General features: G+C 37.2%; 1 protein-coding gene across 1 annotated transcript; it reads right to left on the reverse strand.

The window, feature by feature from the left end:
* Positions 1-2791: 2791 nt before the first annotated feature.
* On the reverse strand, positions 2792-16064 carry cstf3 (cleavage stimulation factor, 3' pre-RNA, subunit 3). Its single transcript, XM_042503571.1, has 20 exons — positions 15867-16064; positions 14495-14599; positions 14250-14345; positions 8678-8710; positions 7730-7827; positions 7576-7642; positions 7458-7492; positions 7247-7373; positions 7054-7131; positions 6808-6970; positions 6427-6536; positions 6212-6328; positions 5898-6116; positions 5061-5163; positions 4755-4824; positions 4461-4656; positions 4208-4358; positions 3492-3586; positions 3340-3400; positions 2792-3182 (listed from the first exon to the last, which is right to left on the reverse strand). Exons 1-20 carry the CDS (start codon positions 15891-15893, stop codon positions 2983-2985), a joined length of 2151 nt encoding a protein of 716 aa, XP_042359505.1. The 5' UTR covers positions 15894-16064; the 3' UTR covers positions 2792-2982.
* Between the last annotated feature and the right edge of the window lie 612 nt (positions 16065-16676).

The following is a 16676-nucleotide window of genomic DNA, read 5'->3' on the forward strand; positions in this document are numbered from 1 at the left end:
TCATGGGTTGTTGTTGTCGAAATTATAGACTGGAATGAGCAAGTAAACCAAATATGAATAAATGACTGCAGCACAGTAGAATACAACAGAGATGATGGGCTATCATGTAAAGAGCATCCAATTTTATATCACAAAAATAGTGACTAGGAGCACTTAGACAAATTGTATCTATATTTTCCATCAAATTGCTGTGGTCAGAGATTTGCATGTAAATTGTGCATAAAACACATTAAAGTTATGAATTGTTCAGCGTTTGCCATTTATTCCTCTGCAAGTTGACTGAAAATTATACCAATAATGTTCCATTTTCTTTCTTTAGCAAAGTGTTATCAGCATAGTGCTCTTAAGGAAATTATTGCGTAAACTGAAGTCCACCCTTCTGCTCAGACGGAGAGGAGGCACCCAGCTGACAAACAAAGCTGCTCAATAAGCCCCCAGTGTCTGAGAAGACCAGCTGTAGGCTAATCTAATCCACCAAAATGCAATTGTTTTTCCCAGTCCTTACTATAGTCCCCACCCCAGTTACAGACAACAAACCACCAGGCCCGGTCAGCTGGAAAGCAGGTGTGAACACCTCTTGTCTAACCTGGTGCATCATGAGTAAACACAGCTGGGGTCCTAACAGTGAAGAATAGCCCACGCACACAGAGGCTCCCTTTAAGTATGTTTCGCGTCTCTTGGTAGACACAGGCGTGCTTCCTGGAGAGCCAGAACATGCTGTACCTCCCAGTTTAATCCCAGTCTGTAGTGCATGGTTTACCAACATTATGGACAAACACACTCTTTAAAACGGTGACAAACAAGACCTCTTTGACAGCATCCTACACTGACAATTCCTCATTATCCAGCTTCTTTTCCTTTTTATTTTTCTTAATTTGTGACTTTAAAATCAACAGCTACAAAAAATACAGAAAAAAACTTTACACAATTACTGTACAACCCCTTTGTAATGCAGATGTAGCACAATTTACAAGATAGTTGCATCGCTTTTCCTTCCATTATTTTTGTTAATAAGCATTCACATAAAGTCTCAGCATATGAAAATAGTTGGCTTCCACTGAGCCACATTGTCTCCAGCATGTCAGACTCTTGTTTTTATATTTTTCCTGGTGCAGAATCTTGAGATATAATGTTTTTTCCCTACAATGTTAACTCCAATCAATGGAGGAAGAAAGGGGCCACTGAAAATTCCCCCTAATCAATTTTTAGAAAGCCTAATTTCCCAATTTTCTTTAACACACAAGGTGTTTTAATTTTTTTTAGCACAAATAAGAGCATTATACAATCTGGAGGTGCAGTTATTTGGTATGGAACTGCAAAGCTGATTTCAGGATTTTAAAAAGCCAAAATTCTGATTAAAATATTGTATATATATTGTCATACCTGAAGGGAGGCTAAAAGTCGTTTTACTCAGGGTCATGTTTGTCCTGCAGAGATTGAAAACTTTAAAATAATACAGTTTCTTTTCAGGGCATGATTTTTACAAGTTTAGCTCAAAACCTCTCGCATTAATAAAAGTGCAAAAACTATGTGACTATTACAAGCAAAAGCAGCATCACATGATTTCACAAGACTGTTACCTTCAGATCCTGTAAGAGACACTTGTTCACGCTTGCTGCTCTGTGGTCTTTTGCTCTGGTCTGTTTCGGGTAGTTGGCGCGTGCTCTCGCTGACTATTATTTGTCTCCCCCTACTGGCCACCGGCCAGCAGGGTGACCATCACTGTGCAGCACAAAACCAGCTTTTGTTTTGTTACTGGTAATAGATATTTTGCGATTTTTGTCACCATGATAAAATTGTGTAGTATATAGTCGAATATAAAGAGAGGCTTAAGGTTCAGATTAGAAATCTCACCAGGTTAGAGGGGAGATAAAATACAAAGATCTGTATTTATACAGTGTCTGCCACTGCGAGAGGCCGCCTATCGGCCAAATTTAGAAACTTGGTTTTCAGTTTCATATGAGTCACCTGAATGCACGTGCTTGTCATGCATAAACATGTACATGTACTTTAGTAAAATCATAATTGATGAACGTTATGAATTCTAATGTTGAGTATATTTTATGATGTACTTTATTGTATTCTATTTTATATATTTTTTATTTCTTTAAAGTGGGAGTTTCTTGAAAAGCACTATTATTATCTAACGTTTTAACACGGTACCATTATTTTTTGCAACATGTCTTTGTGTTTTAGAGTAAATACTTGATTGAACATAAAGCAAAGGACTGCTGCACATGTGACAGATGATATGATATAGAGGGTGCACCCTTAAAAAAAGAGTATATCCTGCTCCCAATTTAAATTATTTGAAAAATCCTATTTGAGGCTACTGAAATGATGCACCATTATGTATAAAAGACAGTGAAAGTCCATATCAGGTGAATGCTGCAGTTTAGGTGTCAGCTCATACCATCTATAAAACTTTCCTATTTGATTCCCATTAAAAATATGTGAGGATATTTTATCCTGTGTTGGGAGCAACTAGTTACATTACAAAATAAATAAAATTGTGATCAGTTACAGTCACTGAGAAAAAAATGTAATTAAATTACAGTTACTAATCAATATGTCACTGATTATTAAGTCAAATAAAAAGACAAGTCTGGTTGAATTATTTTCCATTTTTATTGAAAGGAACTGTTTCCTCCAGTTATCTAAAAAAAAAAAAAAAAAGAAGTTTGTTTCCACTTTGCCATCACTGGAACATCACAAGGCCAAAACTGAACTGTGTGCCAAAATCAATGGGTGATTAAAAATTTTGTACAGTATAATGGACAGTCTTTAAAAATAAAAACTGTTAACAAAAAAAGCCACAAGAACACTCTGCCGTGTGTGTGTATGTATGCTTGTCTTCTGTACAGAGATAAACGGATGTATAATCTGTCAGACTCACTCAGAAATATGAACATGTACATTTACCCCATGTAACCACCTGTTAAAATTACATTCTCGTTAGGCTGAGGGTGTGTTTTAGTTGGTTTATCGAATCCTCTTCTGTTGGCGTGCACGGTAGATGTCGTGTATGGGTGGAGCCACGGCTCCTTTGTCATCTTCCTCATCAGAGTCAGCATTAGGCCTCTTGAGTGATTTGGCAACGGCATGGTTCTCCATGGATCCATTGCCCTCCCCTCCTGCATCGGACTGTTTACCAGTGATCAGCTCTACAGCAGCATCAACAGCTACGGAGACAGTGCATGCAACACATCAGTGACATGTTGAATATGAGGCAGAACAACATTCTGACACACATGTATGCAAATCTTCATCACCAGAGCCTGTGTGGCTACAATAAGAAAGAGTCTGGATTCGTCCAAAATGCCAACAAAAGCAACTTACTCTCAGGAAGTGTGCATCTCCTGAATGTTTCCATGAGCTCATCCACTTGAACAAAGGGACCCTGCAGCAGGAAAAACAAATCACAGTCCCTTTCCTGTTTTACTGCATTACCAGTAAATATGTGCTGATAGTATTAAGCTGCTGCTACTCACCGTGAAGCACGTAGGTGGAGGGAGCAGCTTCATTAGGACAACAGCAGCTGGGGGGACTGGGAAAACTCCACCAGGAACAGGGTGTAAACCCGGAGCTGTGAGGAGGACCACGAGAGGCTACATCAAACAGAGATCCTACAGCTTAAGGCAAGATGGATTTGAGACTTTTTAAATGCCACTTATAATTAAATTTAAGTTCAATTTTACAATAACAACAATTGGAAGAAAAAAAAAAGGGGTAAATTGTTTAAAAAAAAAAAAAAATGTTACCACTTATTTAGAGATTTTACATTCAACTTCAGAAAAAAAATCACCATCAAAAATTTCTGACTTAAATTTTACAATATCCACAACTGGAATTTAAAAATGGGGTAAATTAAAAAAAAAAAAAAAAGTCATTACTTTTTTTGAAATTTTAAAATGCAACATCAGAAAAAAAATCTTCACCAAGTTCTTAGCATTTTAAAGAGATTTGAAAGATTGCTTTAAGACCTTTTAATACCAATTAAGGCCTTATTTCTAAATTGATTAATTTATTGCCTTTTAGGCCTTTCTAAGGATCTGCAGGAACCCAGATCAAAGACGTGTCCTTTTAATGATTTGGAGACACAACAGTGCAGATGCATAGCAGCAACATAATCCTTAAGAGTTTCACTGCATTGTTACAACATCCAGCATAGCTGAGAGAAGACAATGGGCAGCTACGAGCTACATACGGGCAAGGTGACGTGGCTGGAAGGGGATCATCTGATTAGTGTCAGGTTTGGGGTACTCGGGTTTACGGTCAGCTTCATCCTTAAGTGAAGGCGCAGAGGGCGCCACCACGGTCTCTGGGAGCAGAGCTGCCAGTTTGGCACGAGACACGTCCTACAAACACAGCAGAAAAGGTTTAAATATAAGTTGAGAGAAAGTTTGATCTGTATTACTGCTGTGGCTATGGTGTGTCATCTGTTAAGGGTGAATACACACCTTGTAACCGAGGGCCTTGAGTTCACTAGCAGAGCAGGGATACAGGTCCATGAACTTGTATCTATCTACAAGCAAGGCCGTTTCTTTGCCCTCGTATTCGTCCTTGAAGGCTGTGAATCGCCTGCGCTCCACTTTCAGGATACTGGCCAGGTCTCCTATGTTGCTCTCAAAAGCCAGGAAGCGAGCCCAGATCTCGCTGTAAGATGAAAGAAAACAAGTCAGCAAAAGTCGTCAGATATTGTTTACTACACCACTTACATACGTGCACACAACTTGATCTATACTTGACATTACCCTGACTTATCTGGTGACAGACTTCCTGAGGTGAGGACACGTTCAAACAGAACCCTGGTGTTGTTATCCTCTGGAAGAAGAAACAAGAAACAAAAAAAAACAGAGTTACATATTTATTTTCTGTTACTGTGACAATAACAGTGGAGAAATCTTTCATTTCAGCATCAGTTGATACTGGGACATGACTGCTACCTCAGTGTCAAATCGTTCTTCTAAGAAGCTTCTTTTAGATAAATGGATTAATAGTAAAGACCATTTTCCCTACACTTTGTCTATTAGCTCTGCAGTTTATTACACATAACCTACCATTAAGGTGAGAGAGGTAATCGATGTATGCCAGTATGTACTCGGGAATGTCACCGTACTTCTTCAAACCAAGCTCAAAAATCTTAAAGGCCACCGATTTATCCTGTGGGGAAAGATGAAGAGATTACAAAAATAAAATAAATTATAGTAGACATTTAATTTTTATTTTAGTCACACTGTACACAAATTTAACATGTAATGGGCTGAGTGAGGCTTTGGATTTGAGTCCATGTCTTTCACTCGTAGTTGTATGTCTAACCTATGTATCATGGTATATAATGTTATAAGGTATAATGTGCCTTTGTCTTCTGTATACATTTTTTTCAAAAATGTTTTCATTTTTTCTACTGTTATATCTTATGACAATATTCATGTATTTTGTACTTTATATTTATGGTATCTTTATGGAAATGTATGCAGCCTGGATGTACTCATCCTCTCTTACTACAAGTACAATTAATGCACTCTTACATTAATTGTATATCATTATCTCATAAAATGTAATTTTTTCTAAAAATTGAAATTAGTTTTAAATGGTAGACTTATAGTTGCTATTGCCTTTTTAATGAATATTTTGTAGTGCGCCTGATCAGCATGTAATTGATTAAAAAAACACACCTGATAGCAATTAGCACAGAACAAATCTGAAAAAGAAACACGTGGAAATTTGTAGTTCACTTCTTTCTTAAACATAATCCACCCAGTTTATCCAGGTGTGTGCTGGAAATTTGATTTTCTTTTGTTTCACTGTGGTTTATCCTGCGCCGGCTGGCACCCAGGGGAGAGGCACAGCTGTGCATGGGTTATCTTCAGTTTTATGTGACTGTGTGTACGTACCTTGCTGCAGTAGTACTCCATCAGCGCTGCTGTCACGTACACATGGTGACGTGTGCGTAGATCTTCTCTGGCCTTTTTGAAGATGGTGCGACCGGACTTGATGCCCTCCGCCCTCCTGGCAAACTTCATGTACTGAATGTAGACCAGCGTGGGGTCAATGTCCTCGATGGCCAGCAGTTTGTTATAGATGCTGTGGACCTTCTCGTATTTCATGCGACTCTGTGAGGAAAGCAGAAGATATGAATGCTGATGAGTCCCTGTATTACTTGTAATGTTGATTACAATTTGCGCTGAGTAAGCAACTAGACGCTCACTTCTTCATAGTCGGCGAATGAAAAGTAGAGCAGCATGTTCTTCTTCAGGAGAGTCCCGATGGCACGTTCATAGATGTTAGCTGCCTCGTCACTGAACAGCTTGGAGTTATTCATATCCTGAAAGAATTATAGGAGCATTTTGAGCTTTGACTCATCTGAAAAATGCAGGCTTTGACAATTTCACATAAAAATTCAAGTCTAATTTTTTTTTTTACCCCTTTCTCTGCCAGCAGTTTGCTGGACTGCTCCAAGTACTGTGCTGCCTCATACCATATGTCAGGATGATGGCCCAGTACCAGCAGGCACTGCTCATAAGCAAACATCACTGCAACACAGAGCACAACAGAAACTTAATACAGGATAAATATATTTTAGGCATGAAAGAGGAGAAAGTGTCAACCTATGCCCTCTAGTGGCTGCACTACTACAGTAGATAAAGCCACATATATTATGCATCTCTCTTGACCTGATGCTCAAAACATGATTAAAATTGCATACCAGAGTAATTACTGGGATCGCAGGCCTTTTGGGGGCATATATTGCAGAATGTACTAATTCAAATATAATAGATCCCTCCTGACCACAAATATAGTCACCTCTCTTTGTGATGAGAGTCTGGTCTTCTGTGCGCAATGGGTTGCTTTTTTCCCACTGGATGTACTTTTTCCACATTTCCACTTGCTGTGCTTCCTGAGGGGAGTTCTGGGGCGGTACTGAGGGTGCGTTCCTGTCCAACCCCTTCATCACAGTCTCATACTCCTGAATTACACAATCTGCATTAGTTTAGGGCAGCACAGGGAGTCAAAACGTGTCTGTGCATATCTGTGACACTTTTGTCTCACCTTTGCCACTCTCCTGGCATTCATGTAGTCTCTACTTCGGTCCTCTATCATCTTTTTGGCCAAGTGCACATTGATTCCCTGTTCATGAAGACAAGTCAGTGCAGCACTCCATCTCTCTGTCACAATCCAGCAGCTAAAGCTCATCATATAAGCAAACATGTAGATAGACAGAGGCCTGGTGTGGGTCCCTCACCTCCTCATATTTACTGTAATCTCTCCAGAGCTGCTCGATGTTGATCATGGGGTTCACGCAGCCTCTCTGGTACACCCTTCGGACTGCAGTGATCCGTTGGTTCTCTGCATACGAGCCGACAGCCTCGCTGAAGGGACACAGAAACAAAAACATTAGGGATCTGGCTTACACAGCTTGTAACATCTCGCAATATTACAGGAAAAACACTTACACTCCTTTGAGGAAGTTGATGTAGTCCACCCAAATCTGATGGGAGGAAATAATTAGTTAGGTGACAGTCAGTTCACAGAAACTTGTGTACACAGGTACAAATAAACAGTTCTGTGTACCTGATAAGACATTATTTCCATGCCAATTTTATCCAGGGCGAAGTCATATGCTTGGGCCATCTTCTCTCTGTGGGCGAGAACATGAAGTATGTGTATTTTACAGTGCAGCAGTATGCTAATGTATTTAACTCCACCGTGCAGCGTATTCTCTTACTTGTAACTGGGCAGCTTCCCTTTGGTCTCTCTGACATATGAGAGGTAACATTTCCACAGGTCGATGTGCAACACTTTCATTAGGCATCTCTGGAACAACTAAAGGGGCAAGAATACGAGATAAAATAACCAGAATATAGACACAAACACACATTTTACATTTATATGTTGTAATTGAAAACTGGCTATCTTCAGGGTTTCATTCATTTGGCTTTACATACCCACGCTCAAAACCAGCATGCCAGTCATTAGTGGCCTATCCCATGTAGGAGGATTACCAGAAAAGCGGTTTTTATTTCAGCCCATATGCCAGATTTGGGGGAAGGTTCCAGGTATTACTCGGCACAGTTGTGCAGTGCATTTTCGTTATTCTGCTTCATTAGACAGGCCTCAGATGTGCCCTACATTTCAGCAAGCTCCTCTAAACTCAGATGAATACACGGCAGTTCGAAGCTTGTCATCTTGGTATGTTTTTTGTTTGACATTCAGGCAGAAGCTGAACAGGACGTACTCCTATGATTTAACGTGGAAAACCATTCACAAACAAATCCATTCCAAACTAATGTAGAGGATTAAAGTTTCATCAGTTGAATAAATTTGAATTTAAATTAAAAGTAATATATAAAAAGGTGTTTAAAGCAATGGTTGCAAGTAATTATGCAGGGGAATCAATTCACAGTTTTAACCCAAAGACACTTTCTCTAATCTGCACGATTTATAGGCTTGTTGGACCCAAAATTGTGCACGGTAAAGATGTGTTTTTAATTGTCTTGTCATACAAGAATGACTTTAATGGACATTTAAATAGTGTGTATTTGTATTCAAATAAAAAACAAACAAACAAAAAGAACAACACTATTGAAGAACTAGACTAATTACAGTCAGGCAACTGTTCCCAATCATCAAAGTCACACACCCGTCAGTTTCCTGGAGTGTGATGGACACTTACCTTTTCTACCTTGTCATAGTTTTTAGCCTTGATCTGCAAATAAGAGTGTAAATGCAATGTTAATTCAAAAGTCTGCTTTAATCACTTGCAGGAAACATGCATTCATGCAAATGTGACCATTCTCACACACACACACACACACACACACACACACCCACTGACTGTGCTTTGAAGATCAACAAAGTGAAATTCACACAAGAATGACAATTTACTTTTTAAAAAAGGGGTTTATTTTCTTTGTAGATTGCGCCACATGACCCAGAAAAACACCAGTGCCTACGTGTTACAAAAAAAGGAGAAAATTTCAAAATGCAGGTTTTCAAGATTAATTTGAAGAACAATACTGAAAAATGCTATATAGATATGGGTGTGTGTGTGTGTGTGCCTTAGACGGGTTCCCATGGTAACACTGTTGTAGCAATGGAGTTCATACAGGCTACTGTCGATGAGTTGAAGCAACAGTCTCACAGCACCTTCTTGTGCAGACAGGAGTGGCTGTTGTTTCTGTGGGTAGACCTATCCCATCCCATTGTGTTTACATTAAAATGCTTATTAAAGTCAAAAGGATTAACTAAACCAGCCCGGAGATTACATTAAGTAATAGTTTACATGAGAGGCACTGAGAAAGTTCTGTGTACAGCAGCAAGATGCCTGTTTTGTTACAGTGATATTACACACAATATTACATTGCAGGCAAAACTTTAAAACATGCCTACACAATAAAGGTAACAGAACTCTGCCAATAATATTCACATAATATTATCAACTGACTTCCACCCTGTTGGATTAGTGGAGTGACTTACAGTTATAATATTTGAATATTATCTATCACAATATGGGGGAAAAACATTCAAATTTGGTGCCACCTCTACACAAGTGTATTTTCTTAGAAAAAAAATGCTAAGAGTTGGATTTTTGTAAAACTAAGCAATAAACGGCAACTGCAGTGTAGGATGCCTTTAGGGTCCCTTCCCAAAATAAGAATGACCTACATTACTCATTTCAGGCACTGCAACAACACATCTGACTCATTTAGCTTTCACCTTCATTAAAAAACACAGACAAGGCAAATGTGAATCTCTGCTAGTAATAAGAGAGACAAGAGGTCTACTGCCTTTCTCTTTATCCTCGAAATCAGTTAATGCACCTGCAAAATCTAATGTACTGCCTCATACAAATGTATATATACAATTTTAATTAAGGTTTCCTAGGATAACCAACTGCAAATCCTCCATGTGTCACCTCGAAATAGATCAGCTACATAATGCACAGCAGTTAGGCTGCAATGATGGTTTAATATTTGGATGAAATGGTTACAGATCTTTCTAGATGCTGCTCCTGGAGGGAAACACTACTAAACCTCTCAGGCCTGCTTCAAGGGGGAGTCAAGTATCCTGTTAGTCAACAGCCTCCTTAAGCACAAACCCAAAAAAAAAGATTACTGCCAGAAAAAAAACCTACAACCCACCCATGTAATCCTCTGAACACACTATCAGCTTACTTTACGAGAAAAGAAAGCTCACGAATGAAAATATGAACTAAATGTAACAGTGATGTATTTATCTCAGGTCAGACTGCTTGTTAATACACAGTACTGGTTGATATTTGTGTCATTCTACATTTAACAAGAGAGAAAATGTGCACTAACTCCAAAATAAAAGCATCACAAAATTGCAAATGCAGTCAATAAAAGTATCTTATTTACTTTCTGAGAAAATAAATGAGTCGAGTTGAGCACATATTAGTTGCAGTTGTCACAGAAAACACTGACCATGCTATAATCCTTTAAAAAAAATGAAAGAAAAATAAGAAGCATGACAAAACGTATACTGACACAGTCTAAAAAGACTGACGGACTAAGAAGTTGGCCTCAGTACGCTCCTCTCACACACTGCATGAGACAGACATCATTTTAAACATCACTGTGGGGGGAGGGGTGTAATAATTTCATTATAAATTTTAGCATTGTGTCAAACAACATGTGCTGGCACATTTTCTCCACTTGGTGTTTCAGTGAATGTAATGTGTGAAGTAGTCCTGATTGAGCTGGACTCTCTAAAAGATGGAAGCAACGAAAGACTCAATTACAATTTGACTGGTGTGCACCTTTTACAAATGAGGTCTGTAAAGTCAAGTGAAGCAGACTCTCACACAAACACGAAGCTACACTGCACTCTTTGGGGAAACTGCTTTATACTCCGTTGAATAAAAAGTGCAGAGTATATCACAGGTTTTGTGATGCTTTGAGGGTTTCCAACATGAATAACTTAGTTAATAGTTTTAACATACAGGTAGTTGTAATGGAGGGGGGAATAAGAGCTAATTTACATACTTACCAAATAAGGGAATGTCTTTTTACTATGAGTTGCAAATGAGCTGCAAGCTATTAAAATGTACTGCCAACACATGAGTCGGCACTAAAATCTCCGAATCTAAAAAATAAATTATTAAATAATTTTAAGCTCATTTAAATGTCCAGTCTCTAATACTAGCAACGAAAATCCTAAATGTGAATTTGACAAATTAGTATCTTGGGGTTGTGTTTTTGGTTGAATTGTGGTTTAGAGTTTTATGGAAAGGGGTAATGGCTAAATACTAAGAACATAACTTCTAACTTAATAAAAAACTACCTTTTTAAAATATTTGTATTTTATGGGACTTGCCTATTTGCACTTTAATTAACTACTTCTTTTCTGCCTACTTTCCCCTTCACTTTGCATTATTATTATTATTATTATTATTATTATTATTATAACTACTACTACTATTATGCTATCATTATAGAAACATGGCAACCCAAACATTTTTCTTATAAATTGACTACACCATGTATTCTGAAATTCGCCCTTCAAAGAGTAACCCCAAATTTTAGATACTATAACTCATAATATTAAAAAAACATAATAATTACATTTTCCTAATTTTTAGTTGCAAATATAATTGCATCTCTGTATTTCACTTTGCATTATTGATGTTATCAGCATAAATATACTTGTTATAATAATAATACTAACTACTACATGTATTCTGAAATCCTCAAATACCCCAATTTAGATACTTGACAAAATTAAAAAAGCATAATAATTACATTTTCCTAATTTTTGTTGCAAATATAATTGACATGACATAATTTACTGCAACAGCTGAATGCTAAAATATGTCTACTATGGATGTAACTGTCTGTTAAAATGTCATATTAGTATCTCAGGTTGTCTTTTGGGTTGAATTATGGTTTAAAGTTTAATATGGAGAGGTGACAGCTAGATAAGAAATAGCTGAAGAGAAGTTATGCAACTTTTCTCTGTATTATAATAGACTGTTTATTTGCAGTATAATTGGCTCCTTATTTCTCCTTCTCCTTAACTAAAAGTGTAATCTAAGTATTTTGATTTTGTAGGAATCTAAAAAACTCAATAAAAAAACTGAAAAGCATAATCATACTTTCACTATTTTTCTTTATTTAGATTTCTTTAGTCCTTGTTTCAAATGTTAACATTGATATGACATTATAATTACACCAACCAATGGGTGCTAATATCTGTCTGCTATGCATGTGTGTCACCATATTAGTAACTTAAGTTGTGTTTTGGGCTGAATTGGAGTTTGGTGGGGAGAGGCAGAGGCTAAAAAATAACTAAATAAATAAACAAAGCTATATTTTTCTTTATTTTAGGTGACTGGTCTATTTGCAGTGTAGTTGGCTCCTCATTTTTTCCTGTGCACTTTTTATATTGTTAAAATTGTATCCTGAGAATTTCTATTTGGTAAGAATGTAAAAATTCCACTCTGATACACTACCCTAATCACTTCAGAAGAAAAAATGAAAAAAAAGCTTATTCTTATTTTCTTTATTTTTGTTAAAAAAATGTTAACATTAACATGACATTTTAAGTCACTTCAAAAACTGGGTGCCAATGTGATCTGCTATAGATGCACTCATCAGTCATCTTTCCCCATACTTCACAGATACTTGAGGTAATTACCCTCCCGCCCACAATCATAGTCCAAAATTGGAACTCTGTGAGATTTTGAGCATTTCATTTGAAAATTTAGTTCCTCTTCCTACAGATATTGCATATTTTACTTACAAAAAGCCAAACACATTGGATAACAATGGGTTTGTTTCAACCCAATCTAAATATTAAATATCTTCCTGAATGAGAAAAATGTACATGCCTGCCACAAAATTAAAGCTGGGGTGTGTCAGGATGTTTTAATCTACTCTAATTTCTTCTTCTCTCTCTCTCTCTCTCTCTCTCCCTGCATAGTCTTTTAAATCCACAAATCAAACATCCCTACTAGCTGTAGTAACTGCTCTGGCTTTTTAATTCTGCTGCTGGCTGTCAGCTCTGTAACAGGGCCTAATGTGTTAGCAGTGTGGAGTGACACTGAAGCTTTACTGGCACAGTTACAGTTAGTGCCATCTGCAGACTAGAAAAAAAAAGGCTGTTCCTGAGAAGCCTAGAGACTATCTGGAAAAGGCAGCTGTGTGTTTGTCTTTCTTTTAGAACATATCTCTCTAAATCCATTTCAATAAAAGTACAGGCCTGAGTACTTCAAGTGGATAAAGACTTGGGGGAACATTATGGGGGAGAGGGATAGCTTCACCCAGGGGAGCAACCCCACAACAACAAATCACAACCACTACAGCCTCAACATACAGCAACATTCAACTCACAGCATAGAGGCAATCATTATCCAGAGATGCACACTGGACTAAGCTAGAAGCTGAATCTTAATGCTTTATAATACTGAGAATATCTGTGCAATGTGTTTAACACCAATTGCAGTAGTCATCTGCAGAGGTCGAGGGCACCAGAAAATAAATTTCTCCCGGTTAGCGAGAATGAGTCATCCCATCAGTAGCTTACTACATAACAACAAAGCCTGTTGAGGGAAGTAGGTCACTGGTTGTATATTCGGGAGCAGTGGGGAGAAATGTCTCAAGGAAAGAAAGGGCCACACAATCAATATATTTGTTTATAAAATTACCCGAAAGAAATGACACAGGAGGCAATAAATAGACACAACAAGTGAATAAAAGGCTAATGCACTCCGATACCATTAAAATAGTTTTAATACTGTTGCAGACCAAACATGCAACAAATGCATTTTACCCCATTTTAAATATGACGCAGAGAATATGTTTTTTTTTTTTTTTTAACCCTGGGAACATAAGGATTTTCTGTAAAAGAAACGGTTATAGTTTACTTCCCCTTTGTCTTTGTTTAGAGGCACAATTCTTAAATGTGTAGCTTAGAGCCTGACAAATAAAAATGTTTAACATCATCCTACATCTATGTTCATTACAGATCCATCAGTGTAGGATATTCTTATTCAGGTAGATGCTTTCAACTGCCAAAATGCCGTTATTCATTACTCCTGACCATAAATAATAAACGTGATAACTGCAAGGAAAAAAAAAAGTAGTCAGGCCTAATAACTTGAAACAAGAATTGTGACTTTAAACTTCATTAATTAATAAGACATTTTGTTTGTGTGAAAATCACATTGTTGATCATGTTAGAAAAATCCCCAGCCATGCACACTAGAGAAAAGAAAAAGTATTAACCTCAGCTTCAATGAATAGTTTCCAGAATCTGCCAGAACTTGGGAACTGGGCGACAAGTCGCTCATATGTCTTCCTTGCTTTATCTATGGGTTGGTTCTAAAGAAGGAAAACGTGTTTACATTCCAAAAGCAATCATAAGAGAGAAAAGATGAAGTGTTTTGTATTTTAACAGTGTATTACTCCTAACCCCCCACCCGTATTCTCAGTTTGCTTAACCCCAGGAATACAACTCTGTGTCACTAAACCTGTGCTTCTCGAATCAGAATGCTCCATGCGTCAAGGTCATATGGGTTTTCTTCCAACTTCTTCTCTGCCTTCTTCACCTTCTCTGGGATATACTCTGCTGCTGCCTGCAAGTCAACACAAAAACACAGGGGGGAACATAGTTATGCTAATGAATAAATTTGCAGTACGCCATGACGCTTTAGGGGCAAAATAACGCTAAATACAGGCTTACTATACAGGGATTGAAATCGTCATTTATTTTGAACATGTGGGGAAAAAAAAAAGAATGAACATATAAATATACACAAACATTGATACATGTCCACAAAGGAGTGGGAAGAAGTGCAAACTTATTAAATCCCGTCCCTTCTCTCAGTTATTGAAAAATAATTGACTCCCTTCCGTTTTTAAATAAATTGATTTTTTTAAAATGTTCAAACTATATATAAATTCTAAACTATACAGGCCACATATAACTATATTTAGATGGTAGATGTTAGATTTTTTTTACAATTACAATTATCCTTGATCCTGCTACATCTTAGGAGTTGAAGGTTGAGTTGATTAAAATCAGCAGCTACTATGAAGATTACATACGGCTGTTTGGTGATGTTGCTGCTGATGGCATCATTCAACTCTTTTTTTTTGGTTAAAAACCTACTTACATTATTGTTTTATGTAAACATTATAAATAAACTATACAGACCATATATAGCTATACGTAAACACATTTGTGTTGTTGTTTAATGTAGACATTATATCTAAACTATAGAGTATACAGACCATATTTAACTACATGGAAACATCTACAGGTTTTTACAGAACAAGAGGAAAGGTATGAAGAGGAAATAATATAAAATGATGCGATGGATGAAGTATTAATTAATGAGGACCTAAATTCTTGGCCACGCTATTGCAGTGTGTGACAAAACTATAAACTCTGCAACTATATATGAGGCAAATCATGTTTAAGATAAAGAAGCGTGTCCCCCTCCCCCACTACCTAGTTAAATGAAATCTTGGCACCACAGAGAAACATCCCGCATTAAGAATCAGTAGCAACAACGACATTAAAGTAACTACAAGAGTATATAAAGTTCACATGCAGGTGATTTTTAAGTTAGCTCAACGCGTAGCCGTTGGAAAACTGTAGCAACATCGCTACAGTTAGCCAACGACAAGTTAAAAGTTTTAGCCACTTTGCGACAAACCCGCGGACAAATCATCGCCGTACTTCTGCAATATAAGCTAATAGTGACGTCTAAACATATTATCTTATGTGTATTGTAGCAGAGTTTACATGTTTTCGTTATCCAAGAGTAACACACTAGCTAAATGATGCTAAGTAAGGTTTAGCTTAGCAGAGCTACATGTAAGGTTAGCTAACGTTACCTGGTCGGCGGCTCCCTCGGTGGACATGGCTGAAGAGTAACCTGGGTTACAAATGTTATATCAGTTGGATAAACGCTCAAATAATAACGTGATGGCAGTTTTGTAAAACGACTAAGTAAACGGCATAGCTTCAAAAGGGTCGATCACATTGCCCTCAAGCAACTAGCTGCTCAACGCCTGGCCGATCTCAAAATGGCGTGAAACTTCACTTCCGCTCCGCCAGCAGCAACAACAATAGCACTTCCGGCGCGAGACCTTCAAAATAAAACATTTATTTGCACAAAACTAAACGAAAATAGTGTGTGCATGTAATCTTCTGGGCTGATTTTCAGGTGGATCTCCAAATTAATTTTGGCAAAAATTTATATTAAAAAAAATCTGAAGTTCTCCAAGGGAACAGTTAATTTGCTCATTATTCTAATTATTTTAAATTATTATTCATTATTCTAAATGAATTTTACATTCATAAAATAACATAAAAAACAAAAAAAAATGCCCTCATATGTCACTTTCAAAAAGCCTGATCTAGATATATATATATAAAAAAATCGCATTTTAAAAATGTGTAATAAAAATTAACCAAAACTGTTAATATATGCAAATATTACATCTTTATTTCTAATTAGGTAAACCCCTGTGTGTGTTCATACTCGTGTCTATATTATTTCATTTCAATTTTGTCCGTCTAGTTTGTACCTATTCGTCTCATTGTTTTCATTTGTAAATGTTTGTTTGACTACTGAATGTACACGGCTAGGCCAGACCTTATCATAGCCGCTAGGGGGCAGCGTCCTCTCTTCAAATATTCAG

The sequence above is a fragment of the Plectropomus leopardus genome, chromosome 1 (genome assembly GCF_008729295.1).
Source record: "Plectropomus leopardus isolate mb chromosome 1, YSFRI_Pleo_2.0, whole genome shotgun sequence".
Taxonomy (NCBI): Eukaryota; Metazoa; Chordata; class Actinopteri; order Perciformes; family Serranidae; genus Plectropomus; species Plectropomus leopardus.

Bases quoted from the DNA above. Each gene is read 5' to 3' on its own strand.
- cstf3 (XM_042503571.1), bottom strand. From the start codon at position 15,893: ATGTCCACCGAGGGAGCCGCCGACCAG. The intron at 7,493-7,575 runs GTACACAGAACT...TCCTCCCATCAG, and splicing joins TGGAAATAATGTCTTATCAG to ATTTGGGTGGACTACATCAA. The intron at 3,183-3,339 runs GTAAGTTGCTTT...CTGTCTCCGTAG, and splicing joins GAGATGCACACTTCCTGAGA to CTGTTGATGCTGCTGTAGAG.